The sequence below is a fragment of the Portunus trituberculatus genome, chromosome 39, assembly GCF_017591435.1.
Source record: "Portunus trituberculatus isolate SZX2019 chromosome 39, ASM1759143v1, whole genome shotgun sequence".
Classification (NCBI taxonomy): Eukaryota; Metazoa; Arthropoda; class Malacostraca; order Decapoda; family Portunidae; genus Portunus; species Portunus trituberculatus.
The window spans coordinates 10,878,740-10,904,319 of NC_059293.1; the positions used below are offsets into that span (position 1 = coordinate 10,878,740).

A 25,580-nucleotide genomic window follows, 5' to 3' on the forward strand; every position below is an offset into this window, starting at 1 on the left:
GTAGCTAATGACAACTATACGGAGAACCGGGATGGATATGAAGCCATCCCAACTTGGGTCCGCTAATCCCGGGCAAGTTCCAGCTATCTAGAGCGGATGTTCCTGGTTCCGCGTATCATAGGCCAGTGTGATAGGGCCTTTCATATCAATCCCGGTTCTCCGTATGCTATCCCAATGGAAAAGTAAACATGATATATGTAATAAAAACCTTTCATTTTAACTAAAAAGAATGTGACTAAATTATTCATATTGGAATATTAAATAATATTTCATCAATTTAGAAAGGTAAGTATATATATATATATATATATATATATATATATATATATATATATATATATATATATATATATATATATATATATATATATATATATCATGTCGATAGGTTGGGCTCATGGCAACCACCTGTGACTCTAAAGTTGCCATCGCGCACGTCTCAGCTTTTCTCTTGTTTTTTTTTTTTTAACAAGAGGAAGTGCAAATGCAGTTCCTGGACAAAGCACAGGCTGAGGTATAAGCAGCATGGTTTTGTTCTGGTTTATTTTGATTAGGCTTTGTCTTGGTTAGTGGGCCGTTTGTCTAGCATAACAAGAACACGGGCAGCTTGTGTGTGATAGTGTTCCTGGTTTCGTACCAAGAACCATGGCCCACGTTCCGCGTATCATAGGCCAGTGTGATAGCCCCTTTAAGGGTCTGCTGCTATAGCACCCACTCTCACTCAGCTCAGTCACACAGAGTGGGGGGAAGGAAACACGTCTTCCTTATTTTCTCTATATTACAGCAACTATACACAAGTCACTGGGAACAGGTGGCGGCGGCACACAGGACGGGGCAGGGGGCGGCAACAAATTACGGGTAACACTTTGTTAGTTCGTCAGGCACTTCACTGTCTCTCTGTCTCTCGTTTACTCTCTGACTGCTCCCCAGAGTACGACTTGTTCCTTCGAGGTCTCTTGCTACACTCCTGTCCTCTGTCCTCGTCGGTGCCACACAGTGCCCCACAAACCACGCCTCCTGTGCCGTCGCACCTGCCAGGCAATGTCCTTACGAGTTTATTTCAGCTCATTAGGTAACGCTATCTACCTTAACCGCTAATTACCAATATATCCCTGATAATGCTGGCTACAAGCAATTCACACATGCATGCATTTATTTACACGGTACCGTATGACAATTATCCCAAGGCTGGCCAGTGCCCTCACCCATACACACACACACACACACACACACACTCACTCTTATCTCCCCGTGACCTCCGGGGTCACATCTCCTCCGTCATGGAGGCCTAGCTCAGCGTCCCTTCCATTTAGGTGTGACAGTTTCATAAACATGAGCAACCAACACCTCGCTCACCCTTTAGCTAAAGTCTGCACATATGTACTCATATGTACTACCCATATGTACTCTCTTATGACGCTGCTCCACACTCACACAGGCACACGTACATATCTGGGAGGCTGCTGCAATACACCTTCAGCAATATATATATATATATATATATATATATATATATATATATATATATATATATATATATATATATATATATATATATATATATATATATATATATATATATATATATATATATATATATATATATATATATATATATATATATATATATATATAATACACACACACTTTTTGTTGTGCTGTCCTTTTTTGGAGGCAAATGTCCTTTTTTTAAAGCAGGTCTGTCTCTGTCCTTTTTTCATGTGTAGTGTCTGGCAACCCTGCCGTAGTCAGCCCGGCGGCCGGCCAGTTTACCGTGAGTAGTGGTGGGCAAGTACCGCTAATTTCAGTACCGGTACGTACCGGTACAAAAGACACCGTTACCGATAATAACGGTACTGTACCGGTACACACACACACACACACACATATATATATATATATATATATATATATATATATATATATATATATATATATATATATATATATATATATATATATATATATATATATATATATATATATATATATATATATATATATATATATATATATATATATATATATATATATATATATATATATATATATATATATATATATATATATATATATATATATATATATATATATATATATATATATATATATATATATATATATATATATATATATATATATATATATATATATATATATATATATATATATATATATATATATATATATATATATATATACACACACACACACACATGTGCGTGTTTCACTGACAGTCAGACGTTACCCTACGGAACGAGCTCAGAGCTCATTATTTCCGATCTTCGGATAGGCCTGAGACCAGGCACACACCGCACACCGGGACAACAAGGTCACAACTCCTCGATTTACATCCCGTACCCACTCACTGCTAGGTGAACAGGGGCTACATGTGAAAGGAGACACACTCAAATATCTCCACTCGGCCGGGGAATCGAACCCCGGTCCTCTGGCTTGTGAAGCCAGCGCTCTAACCACTGAGCTAACGGGCGTGTGTGTGTGTGTGTGTTGAAATTGCCAATTTAAATATCTAGCATTTATAATTTCTATCTACATAAAGCAAATCACACAGCTCTTTCATAAATATTTGTAAAAAAATAAAAATAAAATAAATATATAAATAAAAGACACAGCCGTCTTCATATATTGTGGTTCCTTTTAAAACTGATGGGAAATACCTAAATTATAGCAAAGTAACATGAAAAAAATAATTTGTAATGGTATGAATTGAGTGGTATGCAGCAGCAGCAGCAGTAGTAGTAGAAGTAGAAATGCAATGGTAAAATGCATCTAAAACTAGCCAACCGTCCTGCAGTCCTTAAGCACTACACTAGTAGGTAATTTTGGTTGGTAGATGCAGAAGAGACTGATGAGGGATTAAGACCCTCATCTTGGTTAAGAACTCATAAACTGTAATCTCAAAAGAGAAACTGGAACATCCTTAATGAATGAATGGATAATGAATGGAAGATTCCACTGCATAAGAATTGAAAATCAAAGGAATGAACTTTTTAAAAAGATATTAGAAAGGATGAAAGTAATGCAAAGTACACATTTTTATTTCCCACATGATCAATGCAGTTCTCTCATGGTCCTCACACACCTCACCTGGCTAAAGGATGGAGTATAACAGCTGAGACGAAGATATGTTAAATAATAAAGGACAATTTCAAAATGTGATACAGGAAATATAACTAGTTTAATTTTAATCTAAAGTTGTACAATAACAACATAACACACTATGTACAACAAGTAAGCTTTAGGGGCAGTTTAGCATCATGAAGTGGTGCTCTCCACTCCTTCCTGTTGCTGCTTTTGCTGCTCATACAGCTCTAGAAGTTTCTGGGTGGCAGAGATCTCTGTTGGATGAACAGCTGACAGTTCCTCCTGCAATGAAAGAAACCAACAATATATGAATATGCCCTGACCATTCAAAACAAGAGTTGGGAAATAAAAGCTAACAGAGAGCTTCATTATAGTCTGTCACACACACACACACACACACACACACACACACACACACACACACACACACACACACACCGCATAGTGTAGTGGTTAGCATGCTCGACTCACAATCGAGAGGGCCGGGTTCAAGTCCCGGTAAGTGGCGAGGCAAATGGGCAAGCCTCTTAATGTGTGGCCCCTGTTCACCTAGCAGTAAATAGGTACAGGATGTAACTCGAGGGATTGTGGCCTCGCTTTCCCGGTGTGTGTTGTGTGTTGATGTGGTCTCAGTCCTACCCGACGATCGGTCTATGAGCTCTGAGCTCGCTCCGTAATGGGGAAGACTGGCTGGGTGACCAGTAGGCAACCGAGGTGAATTACACACAAAGAAAAATTGGATAACGTAAAGAAAAATTGGATAAGTGTAGATATAGAGACGGGGCCACACGAACATAAAGCCCAGGCCCTGTAAAACTACAACTAGGTAAATACAACACAGTGTTTCCTGCATTTCATGATTAAGTTAACATAGTAAATACTAAAAAAAAAAAAAAAAAAAAGAAAATGGTTTAAAGCTTAAAGAAAACCACAAAGAACTTATAAGTAAATAGAATTATATAAAATAAATATACCTAATTAGTCTATAAATAATTAATATTCTTATATTCAATTATATCTGTGTTCTTTCTAGAATACCTGTACATACCAGTAATGACCAGTCTTCTGTTCAAATATATCTGTTTCATGTTTAAGGCAGTTGGTATTTAAAGTAATTTATCAACAACCATGACAATAATAAGATGGCAACTCACACAGGGATACTCCTTGAAGTTGATGCTGGGGTGGCGGTGGGTCCAGGGGGTCCATGGGCCTTGGATGGAAGGATAATCTGTGTGGTGGTACTTCCTCAGCCTTTCAATGGGATAGCCAGATCGGCCTCTTAGATACTCCACCCATTTCACGATGTCCTCACAAGTGTTCACATGGGTTGATATGTAATCCTCGCCCCCATTTACTGCAAAAGAATGTCATATTTATAACTGAGGTATGTATCTGCATGCTGAAAGGAAAATCACGGTAGAAAAAAAACAAGCACCTCGATAAAGTACTACCGATGCTAAAGAAAATCACAGAAATGACACAAGACATGAGTGAAGCTACTAATGACTGGAGGCACACTTACAGTACTCAGCCTTGAGGCAAGGGGAGCGGTGGCGGCGAGGCTTGACATACACCACAACACCAGGGTTCTCCCGAGCAAATCCTATCAGCTCCTTCTCTATGTATTCCCTGCACAAAATGAAAAGCAAATGATCTCTTACAAAATATAGCCAACAATTTGAGAGCTGATATTTGTATAGAATGCTAGGGATGGATTTCACAGTTGCAACATATAAGAACTGTAAGGCTACACATAAGCCTTCATGGCTTACTTTTATGCTCCAGGATTACTTTAGGATTCCACAACACAGGTAATGAGCAGGGGTCTCACCTCATGCCTTTGCTGCCTCCGTGAGTCTTGCAAAACTTGAATGTAATCCTCTGCAGCTGCTGTACATATCGACCTACTCCATTCTGCAGGGGCGCTCTCACGAAATTTGAGCCCCAAAATAGGCTCCACGTCTTCGTGGTCATCCTGCCGCGGCTTCTGCTACTAGTACCGACGTCTGATGCTGCTGATGATAGATAGTAGACACTGTTTTGCGGCGCCTTTACACCAACTGTTTCAATCCTTGTAAGCAATGTCCAAAAACTCCTCAATATCAATTTTTTTGTGTGTGAATATATATGTCTTTTTCATTGTATTTTTTTTTTTATTATCTCGTATCCGAGATATGAAAACAAAACAAAGGACCGAAGTGAGAGTGAAGGCCGAGAAAACAGAGAGGCGAGAGACGAAAGTTTTGTTTACATGAGGGTGACTGACGGGAGGCTAGGGAAGCTGGCGAATCCACGTGGCCACACTAATCTGTGTCTGACCCACATAGCTGGTGTTCATTTGCTATGTTGACGTGTTAGGGAGGTTTAAAGATAGCTTATAACGTAAGTATGTATGAACTGTGAAACTGCCATATATTAAAGTTAAACAGATGGAGTTGAGACAGGCATAATTATTGTTCCTCTTCCTGTCATGCCTCCCTTTGAGCTGTGATATTAGCTGAAAAAAATAGGAACGGAGTATTGGTCAGTCATTATATGGAAACCTAACAGGATACTGAAGGTGAATACCGATGTGGCATTAATTAGATTAGGATGGACTTAGAACAGCAAACCAGCCCACACTTACTACATCTATACCCTGTATCTTCACCGAGAATAAGACATATCAGGGAAGAAGAAAGGCTTCTATCTATGTAGTTCTGCATACTATCAGTTTATCAGATGAATGAGCTTTTATCAGTTGCCACCCCTGTTTATCAGTTACCTGACAAGAGAGAGAGAGTACGGTAAGCATTTTATCGTGATCCAAAATTTCTTTATTCCAGTTTTTCCTGCTTTTACTTTTAATACTGTTACTACTATTGTTCTTGCTGGTACTGCATCTAAACCTTGTTGTCAGTGTGTAAAGCAGTCAGTTTTTTTTTTTTTTTAATCATCATGCTTCACTGTATATATATTTTCACACATAGAAATAGGAAGTAACATGTTTGAATACTATGCTCTCATTCCAGCAAAACGAAGATCAAGAATCACTATATCACTCACTGGTTAATACATGAAAAGTATCAATCTGCTTTAATCATATTACATAATTTTTACTTTTGGTATTAATGGCTGTGTTTGCAGGTGTCCTCAGAGTGCATGATGGCTCACCCTCCCCAGCTGTGTGATCTCAAGGCAAAGATTAGCAAGGAAGAGCAAAACGCTGGTCCTGTCTGTATTCTGGACATGACAGTATGTTTGAGTAGCTTCCTCATTTGTTTGCATTTTGATTAGCTTGCTGTTTTCTTATCTTTATAACTTTTTTATGACTGTCTCAGATGGTTAAACATTATAACATAAGGATAAGTTGGACTTTTCTGTGTAGTTTTATTCCACTGACTAAGTGCTTAGTTATTTGGGTGCTTAAAAAGACTACACAAATTTAAGGATCTGGATGATTGTTGGAAATAGGTAGCATATTTCATACAATGACTGCCACATGTTGGTCTGCTGGTTTCTTTCAATTCATTTTCTTGGGTTCTGTAAGATTGAACTGTTATTCAGTACTGCTTGACAGTAAGAATTATGATTACTTGGAATATTAGGGAAGATGAACATTGCAAGAGTGAAAGTATTCCTAGCTTATACTTTGGTAACAGTAGAAATACATAATTGTATTGCTGCAAAGCTGTTCAGATAGGCCTAAATGTATTCATAAGTTCAGTTACTTGTTATGTTTGAATTCTGCTAAAGTCTATAAAGTCTTTACTGTGAACTCATGGAGTGGTGTTGGTGCTGCAGGTGACAAAGGATTCAGAGAAGCATGAGGTGGAGGAGTGCCAACTGAGGCTGAGTCCTGAGGTCCTCACCGCTGCTATTGATTCACTGCTAAAAGTGCGGTCACAGCTGGATGCCATTGCACAGAAGACCAAGGCATGAACTGATACAGAAAGGAGGGAATGTGTTTAACTTTCTTAATTTTATCAATGTTTGATTTCAAGATGTAACATTATACATTTTAGTGAGTTCCAAGAATGGTGATCTTGTGTGTTCATATACTGATTATGTGCCTGTCATTTATTGAATTGGTTGCATAATATGTGTGGAAAACAAATTAAGTAAGAATTTCAACAGTATGATAATTTTGTGTGGAAAAATAAACATTGAATCTTCTGAAAATGAAGTGAAAGCAGCAGAGAAATAAAAGATAAAGAATTGCAACAAAAAGCTAAGAAAAAAATGAGCAACAGCAACATGGAAGCCTTTGAGGCCAAGGACGGCTTCTCCTTTCGGCCACAGCGACAGAAGAGGGAGACACCAATTTCACCTCCCAGACAGCAACAGCATCACCATCACCACAACAAGAGAAGAACACCTAATCTACACCACAAGTTAGTTCCACAGTGTATTAGATATTGACCTGATAGTTAATGTTAGCCTTTTGAAATTTGTGATGTCAAGAATGTTTGAGCCAATGTAATGTCTTTGTAATGGCTGAGCCACATCACTACATGAGATATTTTGTCGTAGTATTACAATATTTTCCTATGCACCATGATTGCAGTTATTCAATTTCATGCTTTTTTGTCACTTTCCTGGATGTTGAGATCCCAGTAGCTAACTCAGTTGATCCTTGAAACCCATCTCTTTCTTCCATTTATCAGTCTTTCCTTCGGTTTGTGACTTACAATGATTTATTAACACTTTGCTAAGCTTGATAAAACAGTATAAGTAAGATTTAATTGAATTTTGAAGGATACACCAGACAAAAGAAATGATTGAGTAATTATAATTTAGCTGCAATATCTGTATCTTGTTTAACTGTAGGGTTACCCAAGTAACACAAGTCTTACTGCCATTGATAGTCAAATGATAATGTGAATTACTTTTACAGCATGGGGAGTGAAGTAAAAAGATATCCACTCCTGGAGTATACAGATGTTGTGCAGGTCCAGATGGAAGCTCAAGATCACTTTAAAAAGAGCTTCACTTTCTCTCCTCCTTCAGCAGGATGGAAGCTTCCTTCTCCACACACTATGTACACTGCTCCCATTTGGCAGGTTAGTGTGTATTTACCTAGCACTATGATGGAAATAGGACACTATGAGCAGGGCTCATAGTGTCCTGTCTCCATGTCTCCATTTATCTAATTTTTCCTTAAAGTTATAAGCATTATGTGCTGTAACAACCTCATTATTCAATGCATTACACTTCTCCACCGTTCTGTGTGGAAAGCTGTATTTTCCAATGTCCTTCACATACTGCCTCATCCTAATCTTCTTTATATGTCCTCTTGTCCTTCCATCTTCTTCTGTCACTTGCACCATGTCTTCGTTGTCTATCTTTTCAGTGCCATAGACTATCTTGTACATTGTTATTAGGTCCCCACATTCTCTTCTATCTTGTAAGGTTGGTAGTTCCATTTCCTCCAGTCATTCTTCATATGTTAGGTCCTTTAGTTCCAGAACCATCTTTGTAGCAATTTTCAGTATCCTTTCTAATTTTCTTATATCCTTTTTAGAGCTCGTAGACCACACCACTGCTGCATATTCCAGCCTTGGACTTTGTAAGCGCTGTAACAAGCGCTTGTGGCAAGGTGACTGATACCACTGCGTCGAACTCACACCACACTTTATTGGGTTGTGGTCAAACCTGTAGAATTAATATATCAGCTACATTACAATCCACTCTTCGCTTTGTCAACGTAGCACATGCGTTACAGTTTGTACTTTCCCTAAACCTGCACTGTCACATGACATAAGAAAACACCCAATACACATTAGCATGACATTAGAGACATTAATACGTGAACTAAATATAATACGTTAATACAAAAAATACATATGCATAGCAAGAACAGTCGGCGCTATGATAACTCCGTAGGTCGCTCCTTGCACTCGTTTCCCCAACAGTGTTATCTCCAATCAGTTGCGCTCAACACCAACAGAATCGTCTGCAGCACGGTAACGCACCACACAAACGTAAGGAGCCGTGAGTGAATGTCCTTTCACTAGCTAAGTTCATGGAGGAATGAGGAGGCAGCGGAGTGCCTTTTACTGAGGGTCACCCAGCAGAAACTTAAAGAATAAGCTATTTCTATGAAGAGTAATGATGTTACTGATAACGGGGAGGGGAGGCGTCAGTGTGACCCCTTTTCCCGCGGGTCACGCTGGTGTAAACACTTACTCTCTCCCTCTCTACTCTCTCTCTCTCTCTCTCTCTCTCTCTCTCTCTCTCTCTCTCTCTCTCTCTCTCTCTCTCCTTCACGAGCTATGGGGCTTAATAAACCCACTGTTAAGGAAAAAAGGGGGCGTCAGCGTGACCCCTCTCTCACAGATCAAGCTGGTGTAAACACTTTCTCTCTCTCTCTCTCTCTCTCTCTCTCTCTCTCTCTCTCTCTCTCTCTCTCTCTCTCTCTCTCTCTCTCTCTCTCTCTCTCTCTCTCTCTCTCTCTAGCTGCTGTTAACAGCCGTCAAGGGCAGCTACACTCCCCCTTTGATTGTGCGGAGCAGCACAAACAACCACAGGGTGACGACGCGACATTAAGAAGGGGGTGCAGAAACGGAAGGCAGAGATGGGCCAAAGTCACCTTCCAGTAGACAGAGTTTGACGACAGGATTGAGGAGAGTACCGGTGCTAGTCCAAAGGCGGACCCTCCTGACCAGGCCATCACAGCTCTGGAGGATTTTGATGACCCTGCCAAGCTGCCACTGGTTCTATGGCAGGTGGGGCTCAGTCAGGAGAATGAGGTCGGCCTGGCGAAGGTTGCGGATCGAAGCAATCTGGCGTTGACACATCTGAAGTGTGTGCAAGTATTCAGCACGCCAACGTCTCCAGAAACCATCAGCCATGGCCTGCACATGGGTCCAACGGCAGCGAAAGGTGTTACCTGGTGGAAGGTCCCCGCGAGGAAGATGGAGCCCGTCCCCAACCCACAGAAGGTGATCTGGGATAAGAGCCTCAAGTTCTGAGGCATCACCTGGGGCAGCAGTCAATGGCCGACAGTTGAGTGTAGCCTCAACTTCACAGAACAACGTGCGAAGTCTATTGTCATCAACTTTCTGCGAGCCGATAATGGAGGACAAGATCTTCCTAATGGAGCGGATTTGTGATTCCCATACACCACCCATGTGAGAGGCCATGGGTGGCTGGAAGACCCACTGTATATCCCTTCTGTGCAGAGTGTCATGGATTCTGGCGTGGACATACCAATCCTGAGCGGCGGCACGGAGGTCCCGCTCAGCTCTCTGGAAGTTGGATCTGTTATCGGAGAAAAGTTTCTCAGGTGTGCCTCGCTGAGCTATGAACCGCACAAGGTTGTTAACCCTTGTGCGGCAGTGATCGTTCATGAACGATTGCATCGGTACGTTTTGTGCGGCGGTGATCGTTCATGTAATCATGATTTTTCACGCCACTTCTTTAAACTTCTTGTTTTCTTACTCAAGTCGGAGGGCGAGTGTATGTATCAGGCAACACTGTCCACGAGCTGAGTTGCCAGTTTTGCTATTTCATCTCAGTCTAGGCTCACATCTTTCCATATTGGAGGAGACATCTGGCAACCCCCATGACACTGTGGGTGGAACGTCCCATCCGCATGAGGGGAGATATCACAACAACGAGATTTATAGTGATATATACATATCATTTGGGAGTGATGTGGATTTTAGTGAAAGTGAAGACAAGAATGAATGAAAGATGAGAGAGAAAGAGAGAGAGAGAGAGAGAGAGAGAGAGAGAGAGAGAGAGAGTAGGGAAAGGCCTAAAGTCAAAACAAGCTGACACATCTCTCTCTCTCTCTCTCTCTCGTTAGGAGGGTAGCTCTCTCTCTTTCTCATTGGAAGTACAATTTCTTCACCCAAAAGATATGCCCACAGAGAGAGAGAGAGAGAGAGAGAGAGAGAGAGAGAGAGAGAGAGAGAGAGAGAGAATTGGCGTGCTGGTATCGCACGGAGGGTTGTTTCTCCACGGCGGGTTATATCGTGGCTATCAGGAGGAATATTTGATAAGTAATAACTTTGCTGTCAGAGATCGTAGCAGGCTGCAAAGTACATCAACGTATTCAGAATTTCAAAGAGAAACGTATTTTCATGAGTAAAACTATCTCCTGTGACTTTTTAAAGTTTACCATTTTACCCGCGGATGGGAATGATTAATTTATAATTACCCCATCGCACAAGGGTTAAGGAAGGCATCAGCGTCAAGAGAATTCAGCACCTCTATATGTGCTGCTCTGGATCTGAGGCAGGTGAAGATGCAACCGAATCGCTTCACTGGGCGTCTCATGCATGTGACAGTGAATGGACCAAAACAGTCCACCCCAGTGTAAGTGAAGGGTGGCCTGTCGGAAGAGATTCTCTCCACAGGGAGTTTGCCTTGTCGTTGTGTGAGCAGCTTGCTGTTCACACGTCGACTAATAAAGCAGTTTCGCAGGATGCGGTCAATTAATGGGTGGCCCGCCACCACCCAGTAATGTCTACGCAAGCTCGCCAGAGTGTGCTCTCTGCCTGAGTGTCTGGCCAGGAAAACGTGTACGTCTCACACTATGAGGGACGTCACTGGGTGTTCCTTGGGAAGAAGTATGGGGCCCACTTGGCGGGGATCTCCATACTCGTCTACTTGGAGCAACCCTTGATCATCAAGATGCGGTTCCAGCTGGTAAAGGTTATTCTTCTTAGTAAGCCGGCTACTCTTGAGGGTTTCAACAGGGTTTGAGAGGTGGTTCCTCAGCACGCGTCAAATAATGGCTGTCCATGCCATCCGCAACTTGGTTACTTCAAGCCGGGTTGCCGGAATCCTGGGGTGACCCTTCATTACCCAAGTTGTAAATCGGAGGAGCCAGGCCACTGACTTCTGCAAGATGTGCCATGAAGAAAATTGTGACAGCAATTTGTCAATCACTGTTGGCTCTTGTGCTGTAGTTGCGAGCGCAGTAAACTCTTTCTTTACTTCGGGATCACTCTCTAGGTTGGCTGTAGTGATCGGGATGGACGGCCATAAGATCTTGGACGACCTTAAGAACTTGGGTCCCTCTATTCACCGTCCACCCTCTAGGAGCTCTCGAGCAGACAGTCCCCTGGTGGCGTCATCCGCTGGGTTGTCTCCTGAAGTCACATGGTGCCATTGTTGGGGAGAAGACAGTCTGTGGATGAGTCCTAAACGGTTCGCAGTGAAGGTATGGAATCGTTTCGAGGGGCTTGTGATGTAATGCAGCATGATCGTGCTGTCTGTCCAAAGATGGAGCTCATAATCGCCCGCTGCCAAGGCCGCTGCGCACAATTCCAGCCAGGGTATGGAAGTTGCTTTGATGGGAGCCAGTCTTGTGCAAGCCATAAAGAAACTGCAATGTATGAATCCAGCATTGTCCTGTAGCCTTACATAGGTCACGACGGCATAGACTTTAGTCGATGCGTTGCAGAAGTGGTGAAGTTGTGTGTTTACCAATCGCCTGAAATGTGGGGGAAAATGCAGCAATCTATTTGCAAATCTCCCATCCTATGCAGCTCTTTCAGCCAAAGTATCCACTTCCCTTTAGTTTCTTCCGCAAGTGTCTTGTCCCATCCTTCCTTCCGTCGCACCTCATCTTGGAACATCATCTTCGTCCTCACGGTGAACGGGGCCATGAACCCTAATGGGTCAAACACAGAACTCATAACACTCAGAATGCCTTTCTTTGTGACTGGTTTGTCGGGTGTGGGTACCGCGAGTTTTAGCTTATCATCTTCCAGGTCCCACAACACTCCCAACACTCTATCCACAGGTAACTCTTCTCTTGTCAAGTCTATGTCCTTGATGCGTGTGCTTCTTTCATGATGAGGTATTGTAGCCATGACACCTTTAGAGCTGGACATCCATTTTGTCAAGTGAAAACCTCCACGCTTCAGGTCTTCTTGTAGTTCTTGAATGCACTATATCGCTTCCTCTTCGGAGTCAACAGAGAGCAGGAGATCGTCAACATAGGAACTCCTCTCCTCTTTGTTGGACCTTTCCCCCCTGGCTTTCAAGGTTTGGCGAAGTGCAAAGGCAGCACATGCAGGGCTCCATATTCCTTTGAAAAGATGTCTTGTCATCCGGTATGGAATCAGTTCCTTTGAAAGGTTGCCCTTCGGCCACCACAGAAATCTTAGAGTGTTGTGATCACAAGGATCCATGAAAACTTGGTGGAACATTGCCTCAATGTCTGCTGACAATGTTACTTTTCTTTCCCTGAAACGGATGAGGATTCTGAGGAGGTCGTTCATCAGGTCGGGTCCCTGCATAACCCGTTTATTCAGGGTTTCTCCTCTGAACACTGCAGCACAATCGAAGGCAATTCGTGTCTTCTCCATTTTGTTAGGGTTGAACACTGGGTGATGTGGAAGATAACATGTTTTTCCAAGTGGCCCTTTCGTTCTTGTGACCTCTTCGGCATATCCTTTATATATCATGTCCTCCATTTCCTTCACATATCGTCTTTTGAGGTCTTCGTCTCGGCTCAGCCTAGCCTTCAAACCAGACAGGCGATGGAAGGCCATTGACACGTTGTTTGGTAAAGAAGGCTCATCATCTCTGAAGGGTATAGGGAATTGGTGATGGGCCAAGACCTTTGTCCCTCGTCTTTCCCACAGGTCTGTCACTCGCTGATCCTCTGCTGACCTCCCTTTCTTGTCTGGGTTGCCCTGGTCATTCACTTCCCAAAACTGTCTCACTGTTTCTTCTGAGAGTGGGGCCATGCTTCCGTTATTCGTTGTATTCTCTACGAAAGCATTGAAGTTCATTGATCTTCTTTCTTGTGGTCCCAATGGACCATTTATTGCCCATCCCAACTTCGTTCTGATTGCAAATGGTTCTCCGTCCCGTCCACGGCGGACTTCAAGAGGAGTCAGAAGAAGAGGGGCATCTTGATCGATCAGTAATTCTACTGACAGGTGCAGAAATGTTCTGCACGTCTGTTTAAAGGGGCCAGGTCTCTTAAATGGTTCGTTCCACAGAGCAGCCATGTTGAAGTTCACCTTGGCATCTGACAAGCCACTAGGAAATTAATCAACAACAATAACTCCTGATAGCCTTACAGGAGCCATCTTTCTCGTGACCCTGAGTTCCATGCACGTCGACTCACGTGAATCCTCCTTCAAAAGAGTCAAGATAACCATGAACTCTTTCCTTTCTTCTAACCACAATGTTCTCACAATTCTTCTTGAACACAATGAGCGGGTACTGCCAGAATTTAGTAAGGCACACGTTTCGACTCTCGCATTTGTATGATCGTCTCCAGTCGTCAGAATGATCGGCACAATAGGCAGAGCTGTCTTTGTTTTGTCTTCTGTCAGGTGAGTTTGAGAGCCCTCTTTGGCTAGTCATTCATTACCGTCTACGTCTCTTGCCTTCCCTGCCGCTTCATTCTGTCTCAGACCCTTGCCTTGTCTCTGGGGTTCTCCATCCAGTGGAGCTACCTGGAGTGTCGTCCTCTGCAGTCCTTTATATCACAAAAGCGTGCTCTGCAATCCTTCACTAGATGGTTGTCTTGCAGATACAAGAAGCACCTTCCCTGTGTTCTTATGACCTTCTTGCGGTGGTCTACCGGCATTGATAGAATTAAGGTGCACAAGGGATGAGTATGACTTTCGCCGCATAGACGACACTTGGCACTGTCGGCGCCGTCTCTTCCGTACTTGACGTAAGGTCTGGCCTAGTTTGTCAGGCACGTTTCATGACCTCGCAGTCCACTCAGCTGTTTGGTATCACGCTTCATACTGGAAGTGCTCGGTTCGCCCCCTCGCACATCTCTGTGGGAGTCTGGTTCTTCCCCGTACAGTCCTTGAAATGTAGTGTCACATCCTGCATGCAATACGATGTCATTTGCCACTCTCTTGGTCTCCCTCTTCACAAACTGCAGAACGTCCTTGATTCGCTGAGTGCAGTTGACTCTCTCCCCTGTCCAGTAGGCATTCCAACAGGTTCGCATGGCATTATCTAACCTCAGTATGATGTCTCTGATGGTTGGCGTATTGTCAATCTCGGTCAGTTTGCTGAAATTTTCAGCAAAGGAGATATACAATGTCAGACTAGCACTCAACTGAGATAGCCCTTTGTAGTCATTCTCCCTGATCACAGGTCCATTAGTTATCCTTTCTCTTCCCTGGTTTAAGTACATCATTTCGTCTCCAAAACTTTCATCTAGTATGCTTGTGATGATTTTTGCATCATATCTTCGTCCATGTATTGAAATGCCACTCTTATAATTATAAACATTTTGTATGATAATCCAAATATCTTGCTTATGTGTTTTTTGGGGCTCAGATTGTCCTGTATAATCACTTCCAGATCTTTTTCCTCATTAGTCTTCATTATTTGTTCCTCTCCCATTAAATAATTCCATACTGGTCTTCTTTTGCTCTTTCCTAGTTCCATTATGTTACATTTCTTGGCATTAAACTTCAATTTCCACTTCCTACTCCACTCATAGATCTTATTTATATCTTCCTGTAACAGCAGACAGTCCTCTCTGATTTTGATAACTCCTAGCAGCTTTGCATCATCAGCAAATGAATTAATATAACTGTTTGCCCCAATGTGAATGCTGTGTACATAAATCTGAAACATAATGGGGGCTAACACTGACCCTTGTGGCACTCCGCTAGTTACTTTACCCCAAGTTGAGTATGTATCTCTGATCACAGTTCTCATCTCCCTATCCTTCAAATAATCTCTTGTCCATTCTAGCAAAATTCCTTGTGCAGTCCTGTTATGTTCTCTAGTTTCCAAAGTAGTCTTCCTTGAGGGACTTTATCAAAAGCTTTTTTTAAATCCAGGTATACTATGCCCACCCATCCATCTCTATTTTCCAGTCCTGCAATAACTCTTGAGTAGAAGCTTAATAAGTTTGATACACATGACCGCCCTGTCCTGAACCCAAATTGTCTGTTCGATATGACTTGTTCCTCTTCTAAAAATTTAACCCATTTTTCTTTGATAATTATTTCACACAACTTCCCCAAAACACTTGTAAGTGACACTGGTCTGTAGTTTAGTGGTTCAGTTGCCTTTCCTCCTTTAAATATTGGTATTAGGTTGGCTCTCTTCCATTCTACTGGAACCTTCCCATAATTTATTAAACTTGTAATTATTTCCCAAATTGGATCCAGTAGTTGTTCTTTACATTTTAACACCCAGCCTGATACACCATCTGGCCCCATTGCTTTACTGATATCCAACTTATCCAATAATCTTCCAACATCTTCCTTGTGCACTGCAATTTCCTGTAATCCTTGGCAATGCAATGTCCTATTAGGTTCTGTGAAATCTTCTGCAGTGAACACTGTTTTGAAGCTCTCATTCATTATTTCACACATTTCCTTCTCTGTTTGGTATGTCTTCCCTCCTTTTATTATTTTTTCTATTGTTTTTTTGCTCTTCGTTTTGCCATTTATAAACTTGTAGAAAAGTTTGGGTTTGTCTTTGCTTTTATTCACCACATCTTTCTCAAAGTTTCTTCTTATTCTAATTCCTTGCATCCCTATACTGTCATCTGTTATTGTCATTTCTGTTTTATGAGTTTCTTCCAAGCTTTATGTTTTGTCTTTTTTAGCTTGTATGCATCTAGCATTGTACCAAGCATGTATTTTTTTCTCAACTTTAGAAAGATACATATTTTTTACTCCTTCATTATATTTCTGTAAGAATATGTCCTATTTCCCTTGTATTGTTTTTCTGTACATAATGTTTCTCCACTCAACATCAGCAAAAATGATCCTTAATTTTTCAAAATCTGCTCTTGCATAATTTAATCTCTCCTTTGTAGTCATCTCTGTAACTTATCCCTTCCTCCTCCTGTATTTGCATCTCTAATGTCACATGATCACTTCTTCCCATTGGACTAAGGTATTGCATGATTGGTGGGGTCTCTGGTTTCTTTGTGAATACTAGGTCAAGCAATGATGATTCTTCCCCCTATACCTTGTTGATTCCTCCACCCATTGTATTAACCATAGCCAACTGTAACACTTCCTCGCTCCACTGTCCAGCATTATCCATTATATACTTCCATCTCTTTCCAGTTTACTTTCTTACAGTTAAAGTCTCCAACTAAAAGTATTCTTCCAACTCTTCTTATCATGTTATCTAGGCACTTAATCACCTCTCTTTGCGTATATTTATGCTCTTCAGTTCCCCATGTATTTGTCTTAGGTGGCACATATGTAACTATGATTTTTCTCTTCTTCAATTTCTGTTTTGATTGTTACTCCCATTACTTCCACTTTGTCCTCTCCATATTGAACATCCTCCACATATATATTTTCACAAACCATTATTAGCACCCCTCCTCCCCCTTTATCCTTCTTGTTTCTCCTCCAGCTATTATATCTCTCCTCTTTAAAGTTAACATGGATCCCCTCCCTTAGTTTTGTTTCAACGATGCACATTACATCTGGCTTTTTCTCTTTCAAATAATCCTTAACCTCCAACATGCTGGATAACAAACCATCTATGTTAGTATAAGTCACTCTTAATTTCTTGCCTCCTCCACGACCTCCTCTTTCTTCCGTAGGTACCACTTCTTTAGTCTCGTATCCAGAACTCTCCAGTAAAAATTCTTTTTCTCGATCTCCGTCCTTTTCTCATTTTTTTCCCTTAGCTTAATTTCTTAGCACTTTTTCCTTTTCCCTCTCCTCTAAGTTTATATCTCTTATTATCCATATATCCTTGTGTTCAGTATCACTGGCCGTCTTCCCTTTCCTTGCCATAATTTCCTCTACTGCCAGTTGGGATGTGTGTGTGTGTGAGTGAGAGAGAGAGAGAGAGAGAGAGAGAGAGAGAGAGAGAGAGAGAGAGAGAGAGAGAGAGAGAGAGAGAGAGAGAGAGATACTTGAGGGAATAACCATGACATTTATGTTACAGTAACATGAATAAATTGCTAATTTTGTTTAGAACCAGGGAGCAGAGAAAAATGGAGTTCCAATAATGCACACACTCATCACCTGTGTTCCCAAAACAGAAAGAGGAGTTGCAGGCAATGAAAGCATCGCTCAACACAGTGAAGCAGCAGCTTGGCACCAAAGATGTGGCAGTGTGGCATGCACACACCACCAACACCAACCCTAGCCAGCGAGTGTGTCATACCATCAAGAGACATGCACATCCAGAGATGCTTACGCAGGTATGGGCCATGAAATTCTAAGGGAAAATTTTCAGTTGCAATTTTTTTCTCCTTACTTAAAGAAGAACCATTGTACATATGTAAAATATTCCTTTGAATTCTTAGGAGTTATGCATTTTATTATTTTCTTTTATAGGAGGGGCACCAGTCAAGGTCAACAGAACTACAATACTTTTATCTTTATCTTAGAAAACCTATAAAAATCTCCATAAAAAAATTTCATGTTCAACATTTATCCTGTCCTTTCAATAATGAAAAGTACTATTTTGAATAAAGTAGCTACATTTGATCATGAAAGTTAAAAACTTTAACATACTCATATTCCAAAAAAATTAATTATTATCACTAGTTTGGAACTAAAAGTATTGGCGATGAATTGATAATGTGAGGGAAAAAAGTGATACTGAATAACCAATATCATTATTACGATGAATGAAACACACATTATTATGATGAAAATACCCACCAATGCGTATCACACTATGTATAGGTAATCAGATGGAGTGGCACCATGCAATGTGTTGTGCCTCATCAGAATATTGTTTGTGTGATGTTTACTTGTACTTAATTCACAGTCCTGTGGTTAAGAAGAGAGAAAATCCAGGAAGGTCACAGGTAATAGGATTAAATCAATAAATTTAATTATCAACAGGCTTGGCTCAAGTTTTATGAGATAGTGAATGGCTACCCTATAGTTCCTGCTGAAGAGGAAGGGAATGTGAGAGAGATATCCCTTAATCCCACCATGGAGGAGGAAAGCAGGGCACCCTTTTCTTCAGTGCACTTATGCGAGGCTCCAGGAGCATTCATCTCAGCTCTGAACCACTACCTGATACTCAATCATCCTAACCTCAAGGTACATTATTGGTGTGAAGCTTGAAGGTTCTTAGAAAAGCTTAAGCCAGTGTGAACAGTCCATAATCATTGTAGGTCTGTCTTAGCAGTGCACTCATATAGGCTGGTGTAAAATGAAAATCAAAAGATCAGTATTGTCTCCAGGGAAATATGCATAAGTTTTTTTGTAAACTAATACTTGTTAGTCCTTGTTTCCACTGTTTTCATTGAGAAAATCATTAAGTAACAGCATATTTTTGATTAAGTATGAAATCAGTAATGTGCATCATGTTATTTGAACCAACACATCACTGGGTAACATCCAGTTTTATGATTTGCCACAGTTGTTGCACAAAGTACAGTATTAAAACTGCTGACTTAAAGTTTTGAATGATTTTCAGTACTTGGCTATGATTACCATGTCTTCCTGTCCATTTTTCCCCTTTGTGTTTTTGGATAAATTATTAGTTTAATAAATGTAATTTGCAATATTTGTCTTCTCTTTCTTTCGTCCATAGTGGCAGTGGTTGGGCAGCACACTCAACCCTTATTATGAGGACATCCCATTGTCTCGGTGTGTGGTGGATGACCGGCTTATTGTTCACACACTTGAAAACTGGTGCTTTGGGACTGACAATACTGGTGATCTGACCAAACAGAGCAACCTGTGTGACCTGATGAGGCGAGCAGAGCAGCTGGGATCTGTGAAACTGGTCACAGCTGATGGAAGTTTTGACTGTCAGGCTGATCCAGCAGAACAAGAGAAAATGACTCACCCTTTGCATCTGTGTGAGGCAGTGGCAGGTTTGTCCATCCTGGCACCAGGTGGTTCATTAGTGCTGAAAAAATTCACACTATTTGAGAGTGAGACTGTGTGCCTTATGTATCTTTTGTGCTGTGTGTTTGAAGATGTACATGTGTACAAGCCAGCTACCAGCAAGCAAGGCAATTCAGAAGTGTATATCATTGCCCTTAACTACTGTGGACAGGACCACTTCAGGGAACATCTAGAGAAAATTGTGGCAGCTGCCTGGTGTAGCCACCAGGTGCTGTTTACAATGTTCCAGGAGGAGATGATACCTGAAGATTTCATGGAGCAGGTGAAGGAGTGTTCATCCAAGTTCATGGCCTACCAAACACAGTCTATAAAACGTAACTTGTTACTCTTTGAAGACATGTCAGAGAAACAGAAACAGCTGAATGAGCTGCTTAAGGCAAAGGCTACAACACTCTTCTTTGAAAGGAACTATTGTGCCCCAATACCCAAATGGCAGACACTCACGCATGGACTTGCCAATCAATCAAGAAAGTTGCTAGAGAGTGACTGGAATAAAGTATCAAGTTCCTTGCTGATGAGAAGCCACAGCCTCTCATCTAAACTTGAGGTCCTTACCAACTTCCTTAATAAGTTTACTGAGGACTTTGTTGATAGTGGTAAGGCAATAGACAAGGAAAAAGAATATAGTGTGTCGTCTTTCATTCCACAAGATGTGCTGGAACTTAAGCTTGAAGTAGTTCATGGAAAGCCTCTGCAGTGCATCGAATCATCCAAGTTTTGCTCTGAACGAATACTGAGGTTGACCCGGGAACTGCAAGTTTTATGGGAGACAAAGACTACCACCAGCAAGGTATTGGAGCTGGATGAATCTCTTGCTGCCTCTGTGTTGACCTGCCACCCAAGGGCCACCCTAGTAAGAGGTGAGGGAACCCTTAGGCTGCATCCAGGTTGCCAGGCACTGGAGCAGGTGGCAAGGCTGCTGGAAGGAGAACTGGCTGCTGGGGCATCTCTGTTGGTAGTGGGTGCTCCACTACTCTCCCGCTTGCAGTATGGTCTTTTTCTTGCCCTTGCCTCTACTTTCAGAGAAGTGTTTGTGTACAGGAGCTGTAAAGTTGGCAACAAGTTGCCCATTGTGGTATTGGAAGGCTTAAGGTCCAGGGAAGCAGCAATGGCAGTGGTGGAGTGGCTGCAGAGAGCAGGATGGGACAGAATGGGTGAGGGTGGGCATGGGAAGGGCCTCCTGCAGGTGGTGGCACTTCAAAGCTTGTTGCAGGATCAACCTTTAATGAACATTTACCACTATAATGTACATTTGTGTGCTCACCTTGCTCAGCTGCTGCTCTTGAGTATTACATCACCAGCAGAAAACTAATGAAAAGTAAATTAGAAGCAGCATAAGATTGTAAAATATTTTAAATGTAATTTTTAAAAAATATTCAAAGTTATATATCAAGAAGTTTTGATGTTTTGTGAATAATTTATAACTATTGACATATAACAATAAAGAATTTTCATGAGTGATTTATTCTTATTACATTTGTTTGTCTGGACTAATTAGTAATGAAATCACAATCTCAAAATTTGTATCACAGGGAATTACATACTCACTACACAGGAAGTTATAATTTTCATTAATCCTTGCATTTTCTTTCTCTTTCTCAGATGGCTCATGTGTAGGTACTGATCATAACTTAATGTATAACTGTACAGGTTAGAAAACTTTGTCAAATAATTAGGACTATCTCCTTCCATGCTGAATCTCCCATCAACCTTATAGAGAAAAGGGGTTTTATAGATTAAACTGTTACAAACAGAGGAATATCAGATCTGTTATCATTGCAGATCCCTAAGGCACTATATCTTAGGCCCCAGGGCATGTATATGTGGTTTGTTGGGGACATAATGTAGTGAGCCAGCAAATGAAGGAGAGCAATGTTGGTGGGATAAGGTGGATGGAGGCAGGGATTGGTGGATGAATGGGTTGTGTATCACTGAACAACAAAACTGTGACCAGAGATGGGGAACTGAGAGACAGGATGGAAGCTGAGTCTATTAGCTGTTCTTTCAAATTCCATGATTATGATACTTCCACACATACACACACACACACCAACACAGATAGTGTGTGTGTGTGTAAAACTAATGTCCACTGTTTCCTTTGAACTCAGTGAGGATCTCATGGCCTGAGTCAGTAATGAGGATTGTGTGTTCAAACTGTGCTGCCCTGCCATTGTCTAACATGACTGCTGTCCAGCCATCCTCCAGCAGCACCACCTCCTCTTTGCCCTGTGTGATGACTGGCTCCACCGTGAAGGTCATTCCTGGTTCCATCTCCCCAGGGTAGAAGTTGTCTGCCAAAAGAGGAAATAAAATGAAATATCAGCATACATCATATCCATGAACACAGTGAAGAGATGTTTCCTTTCACAACTATTTGAGAGCAAAGATAAAATTAGCTTATACTTTATTCTCCATCAAAATATTATAAGCAAGAGAAGCCTGCATGCAATAAGGGTCAATTGAAGAAACTACTCTCACAAAGCAAGCACACTACTAATATTTTCAAACTGGGGCACCTATGTTGGAAACAGTACGAAGAAAAAATAAATAAATAAACAAATAAAATAGATAAATAAATAAAAAATAATGACACTCATAAGACATAAAAGAAAAGATAAGATGCTTGATGTGCTGTGGTGGTAAGCAATGTACTGAAGGAACCAGGAACACTCACAGCAGTGGTAAATGTCAGGTGGACCATGAAAGTAATTGCTGATCCCATGGCCAATAAAGCAAGGCACTACTCTCACTCCCTCCTGTTCTGCCACCTTCTCCACTCGGTTACCTAGTGGGGAACACCATAATAATAATTAATAATAGTAATAATAATAATAATAGTAATAATAATAATAATATCAAAACTTAATTACACACTGATTTTTGCACAATATAAACACTTTCTCTTATCACATCTTGTAGATTTGTGAATTGCATCATTTGATCTAAAATTTTTCACAACCCTACTGTATTTTTTCACCAAAATAATTCAAGTTCCTAACTTTTTTATTGATTTATTTTTTTTTATGTAAGCAGTGCACTAGCCTAGGGCACCAGAATAAGCCCACCAAGGTGTCAGTCCATAGAGAGCCAAAAACGTTTAGCCAATATCAGGAAAGTGTCTTGAGACCTGCCTCTTGAAAAATTCTGATCACTTCCCTTGACCAATCTCACTCACCAATAGCATAAAAAGGCACACCCGGTCCACACAGAGCAATGGCCTCGTCTCGGCACCTGCGTGCAGCCCTTACCAGGTGCCGGCCAGGGTCATCCACTTCCCCGATCATGTAGGTCTCACAGCAATCCCCATGGTAACCTCCTATGAACACCTGCAGTGGGTTAATGATGAGTGCTTAAAAAACAACAGATGAACAAAAATGAATAAAAATATAGAGTGTTATGGATTCATGTGTCAAGAAGAGAAGTAAGAAGAAGACTAGATCAGTAATAATATGGATACAGTAAGAGCCACAAATAATTATTAGATTCTAATAGGAAAAATGGACCTTGAGGCAGAGAGGAAAGGAAGAAAACAATGTGCACACAGAATGTTAGATTTCAAGACAGGTGAAGAGTGGTATACTCTAGAAAGAAAATAAAAAAATAAAAATATAAATATAAAAAGAGAACAAGGGATGATGAGGAATACTAGGAAATACACAAAGGTACCACACCAATAATGATATGAACAGAAAAGAAATTAATATGAACTTGAAATTGTTTACTGGAGTCACAATGAACACTAGCAAGGAGTCAGAATTGGACCACAACTAACCGTCACATCCACGGACACAATATCACCATCCATCAGCGGTCTGTCGTCTGGGATGCCGTGACATGCTACATTATTGACACTAGTACACACACTCTTGGGAAAGCCGCGGTAGTTCAGAGGGGAAGGGTATGCTCCAGCAGCTATAGCCCGACTGTGTACCAGGGCATCCACCTCCTCTGTGGTCATGCCAGCCTGGTCAAGAAGGGAATGTAAGAGCATGGACTAATTTAATACCAATATATTAATGTGGATGTGTAAGAGGAGATATAAGACAACAATATACACTTGGAAATTGATATATCAATGATTTTACCTGAAAAATCCTAAACTAATATGGTATTAATTGCAATATTGTATTATCATAAGAACAGTAAAAAAAAAAAAGACAACCCATTAAATTTATAGCACACCACACTTACAACACACCTTGATGTTCTCCCTCACAGCATTCTGCACTTCAGCTGCCAGACGACAAGCATTCCTTATTGCTTCCTCCCCAGACAAGGAGTGTATGTCAGGGGTAGTGGGGGGTGGCAGAGGCTCTCCTGTCTCAGCATAAGGGGGACGAGGGATGTGTGTGGGGACAGGCTGGGGTAACGAAACTTCCCCTACATTGTCCAGCACAGCATAGCTTCCAAAATTAACTCTGTTGAAGATAGCTGGGATGTAAAACTATTACCATTTCTAATTTGATGAGAAATTAAATTTCATAGTTAATACAAGAAACTGGGAATGACATCCAAACTAGCACTCAAGGTATACAGTCCATAAATCATAAAAAATCGAACTGTCTGTCATGGCAATTACCATAATAAAAGTGAAGTATGGTCAACTTGGATAGTCATCCCATCAAACTGTGAATTTAAGCAACCCAGGATCAAGATCATGAATCAGTAAAAAGTGCAATTCCTTATCCTTACACTGCATCCCCACTTACTTATGAAAATATCTTTAACCTTTAAAGTTTGAAACAATTATTTTATTTCTTTGAAAAAAAAAAAAAACAAATTACCATACAATGAAGTGATATGAGGTTAAATAAAAGAACTGAATTAATATAAATTTAATTTAACCTAACTTAGCTCACAATGAAGTGCTAAGAGGTTAAATAAGAGAACATAGTATAAAAAAAAACAAAAAACTGAAGTAATGAAATCTAATTTAGCGTATCTTGGCTCTTGAAATGAAATTCTAATGCTACCTTATTAAAATTTTCCTCCATGGCACCTCAACAATTATGGTTATACAACTGCATTAAAATATTAATATGCAATGTCTAAATGAAAGCTAAAATTGATAAAGGGTAACATGTTAAAATCTAAAACAATAAAAAACTAAATAACAAATCAAGCGGACTGGGACTTATAGCTATCTATTACAAGTGAGAGGTTACTGACTATTGACCACTACTTCAATACTGTTACTCATACCTTCTGAACAAGTCCCACACGCCGCGCCTCTGCTCTGTCATGGTGTGCAGGGGTAGGGTGTTGCAGGGCCATGTGCTGTGCGTGGCGGGGGACCGGGGCACTCCCCTCCTCACAAAACCAGCTGACCAGGCGGTGACAGCGCTCCAGGGACATGCCACAGTGGATAAGGGCAGTGTGTTGGCAGCTTCGCCACATCCGCACATCAATGCCTTCCTGCTGCCGGCCACCAAGCAAGCAAAACCCGCCCCTCTAGCCAACACGCCGGTCATCTCGCGGATCGTAGCTCGCGGCCTCGTCTCCCCTTGGCTACAGTTGACTTCAGTGGCCAGTGCTCTATTCTCCTACATACACCTACATATTTATAAAAGGACAAAAATCGCCAAGGTAATAATTCAAATTTAACTCGTAGTGCCATAAATATCAATACTAATGAATGATTTATCTTCAAGATTGTAAATAAGAGTTTTTCTTAGAAATTTTGGA

General features: G+C 41.1%; 3 protein-coding genes across 6 annotated transcripts; 1 reads left to right on the top strand and 2 right to left on the bottom strand.

The window, feature by feature from the left end:
* Nucleotides 1–3,184: 3,184 nt before the first annotated feature.
* On the bottom strand, nt 3,185–5,150 carry LOC123515461 (39S ribosomal protein L43, mitochondrial-like). The gene is made up of 4 exons (XM_045274048.1): nt 4,940–5,150; nt 4,631–4,737; nt 4,260–4,462; nt 3,185–3,387 (listed from the first exon to the last, which is right to left on the bottom strand). Exons 1-4 carry the CDS (start codon nt 5,080–5,082, stop codon nt 3,277–3,279), a joined length of 564 nt encoding a protein of 187 aa, XP_045129983.1. The 5' UTR covers nt 5,083–5,150; the 3' UTR covers nt 3,185–3,276.
* A 203-nt stretch (nt 5,151–5,353) lies between these two features.
* On the top strand, nt 5,354–21,352 carry LOC123515459 (cap-specific mRNA (nucleoside-2'-O-)-methyltransferase 2-like). 4 transcript variants are annotated; one of them, XM_045274044.1, is made up of 8 exons: nt 5,364–5,490; nt 5,659–5,894; nt 6,235–6,342; nt 6,892–7,481; nt 7,985–8,150; nt 18,062–18,223; nt 18,876–19,079; nt 19,576–21,352. In XM_045274044.1, the coding sequence occupies exons 4-8, from the start codon at nt 7,330–7,332 to the stop codon at nt 21,205–21,207; spliced, it is 2,316 nt and encodes a 771-aa protein (XP_045129979.1). In that variant the 5' UTR covers nt 5,364–5,490; nt 5,659–5,894; nt 6,235–6,342; nt 6,892–7,329; the 3' UTR covers nt 21,208–21,352. The 4 variants fall into 4 exon arrangements, with proteins under 4 accessions (XP_045129977.1, XP_045129981.1, XP_045129979.1 ...); XM_045274045.1 differs by having other exon boundaries at nt 5,380–5,490; nt 5,695–5,894; XM_045274042.1 differs by lacking the exon at nt 5,659–5,894 and having other exon boundaries at nt 5,354–5,490.
* Nucleotides 21,231–25,580, bottom strand: LOC123515460 (methionine aminopeptidase 1D, mitochondrial-like). Its single transcript, XM_045274047.1, has 6 exons — nt 25,098–25,580; nt 24,094–24,313; nt 23,668–23,859; nt 23,071–23,221; nt 22,570–22,680; nt 21,231–22,186 (listed from the first exon to the last, which is right to left on the bottom strand). Exons 1-6 carry the CDS (start codon nt 25,364–25,366, stop codon nt 21,975–21,977), a joined length of 1,155 nt encoding a protein of 384 aa, XP_045129982.1. The 5' UTR covers nt 25,367–25,580; the 3' UTR covers nt 21,231–21,974.

Excerpts from the sequence above, each read along its gene's own strand:
- LOC123515460 (XM_045274047.1), bottom strand. The coding sequence starts at position 25,366 with ATGACCGGCGTGTTGGCTAGAGGGGCGGGTTTTGCTTGCTTGGTGGCC. Across the intron at positions 24,314-25,097 it reads GTGTGGGACTTGTTCAGAAG|AGTTAATTTTGGAAGCTATG; the intron begins GTATGAGTAACA and ends TATCTTCAACAG. Across the intron at positions 23,860-24,093 it reads CTGTGAGGGAGAACATCAAG|GCTGGCATGACCACAGAGGA; the intron begins GTGTGTTGTAAG and ends CTTCTTGACCAG.
- LOC123515459 (XM_045274042.1), top strand. The coding sequence starts at position 7,330 with ATGAGCAACAGCAACATGGAAGCCTTTGAGGCCAAGGACGGCTTCTCC. Across the intron at positions 8,151-18,061 it reads ACACTGCTCCCATTTGGCAG|AAAGAGGAGTTGCAGGCAAT; the intron begins GTTAGTGTGTAT and ends TTCCCAAAACAG. Across the intron at positions 19,080-19,575 it reads TCAATCATCCTAACCTCAAG|TGGCAGTGGTTGGGCAGCAC; the intron begins GTACATTATTGG and ends TTTCGTCCATAG.
- LOC123515461 (XM_045274048.1), bottom strand. The coding sequence starts at position 5,082 with ATGACCACGAAGACGTGGAGCCTATTTTGGGGCTCAAATTTCGTGAGA. Across the intron at positions 4,738-4,939 it reads GGAGGCAGCAAAGGCATGAG|GGAATACATAGAGAAGGAGC; the intron begins GTGAGACCCCTG and ends CATTTTGTGCAG. Across the intron at positions 3,388-4,259 it reads ACTTCAAGGAGTATCCCTGT|GAGGAACTGTCAGCTGTTCA; the intron begins GTGAGTTGCCAT and ends CTTTCATTGCAG.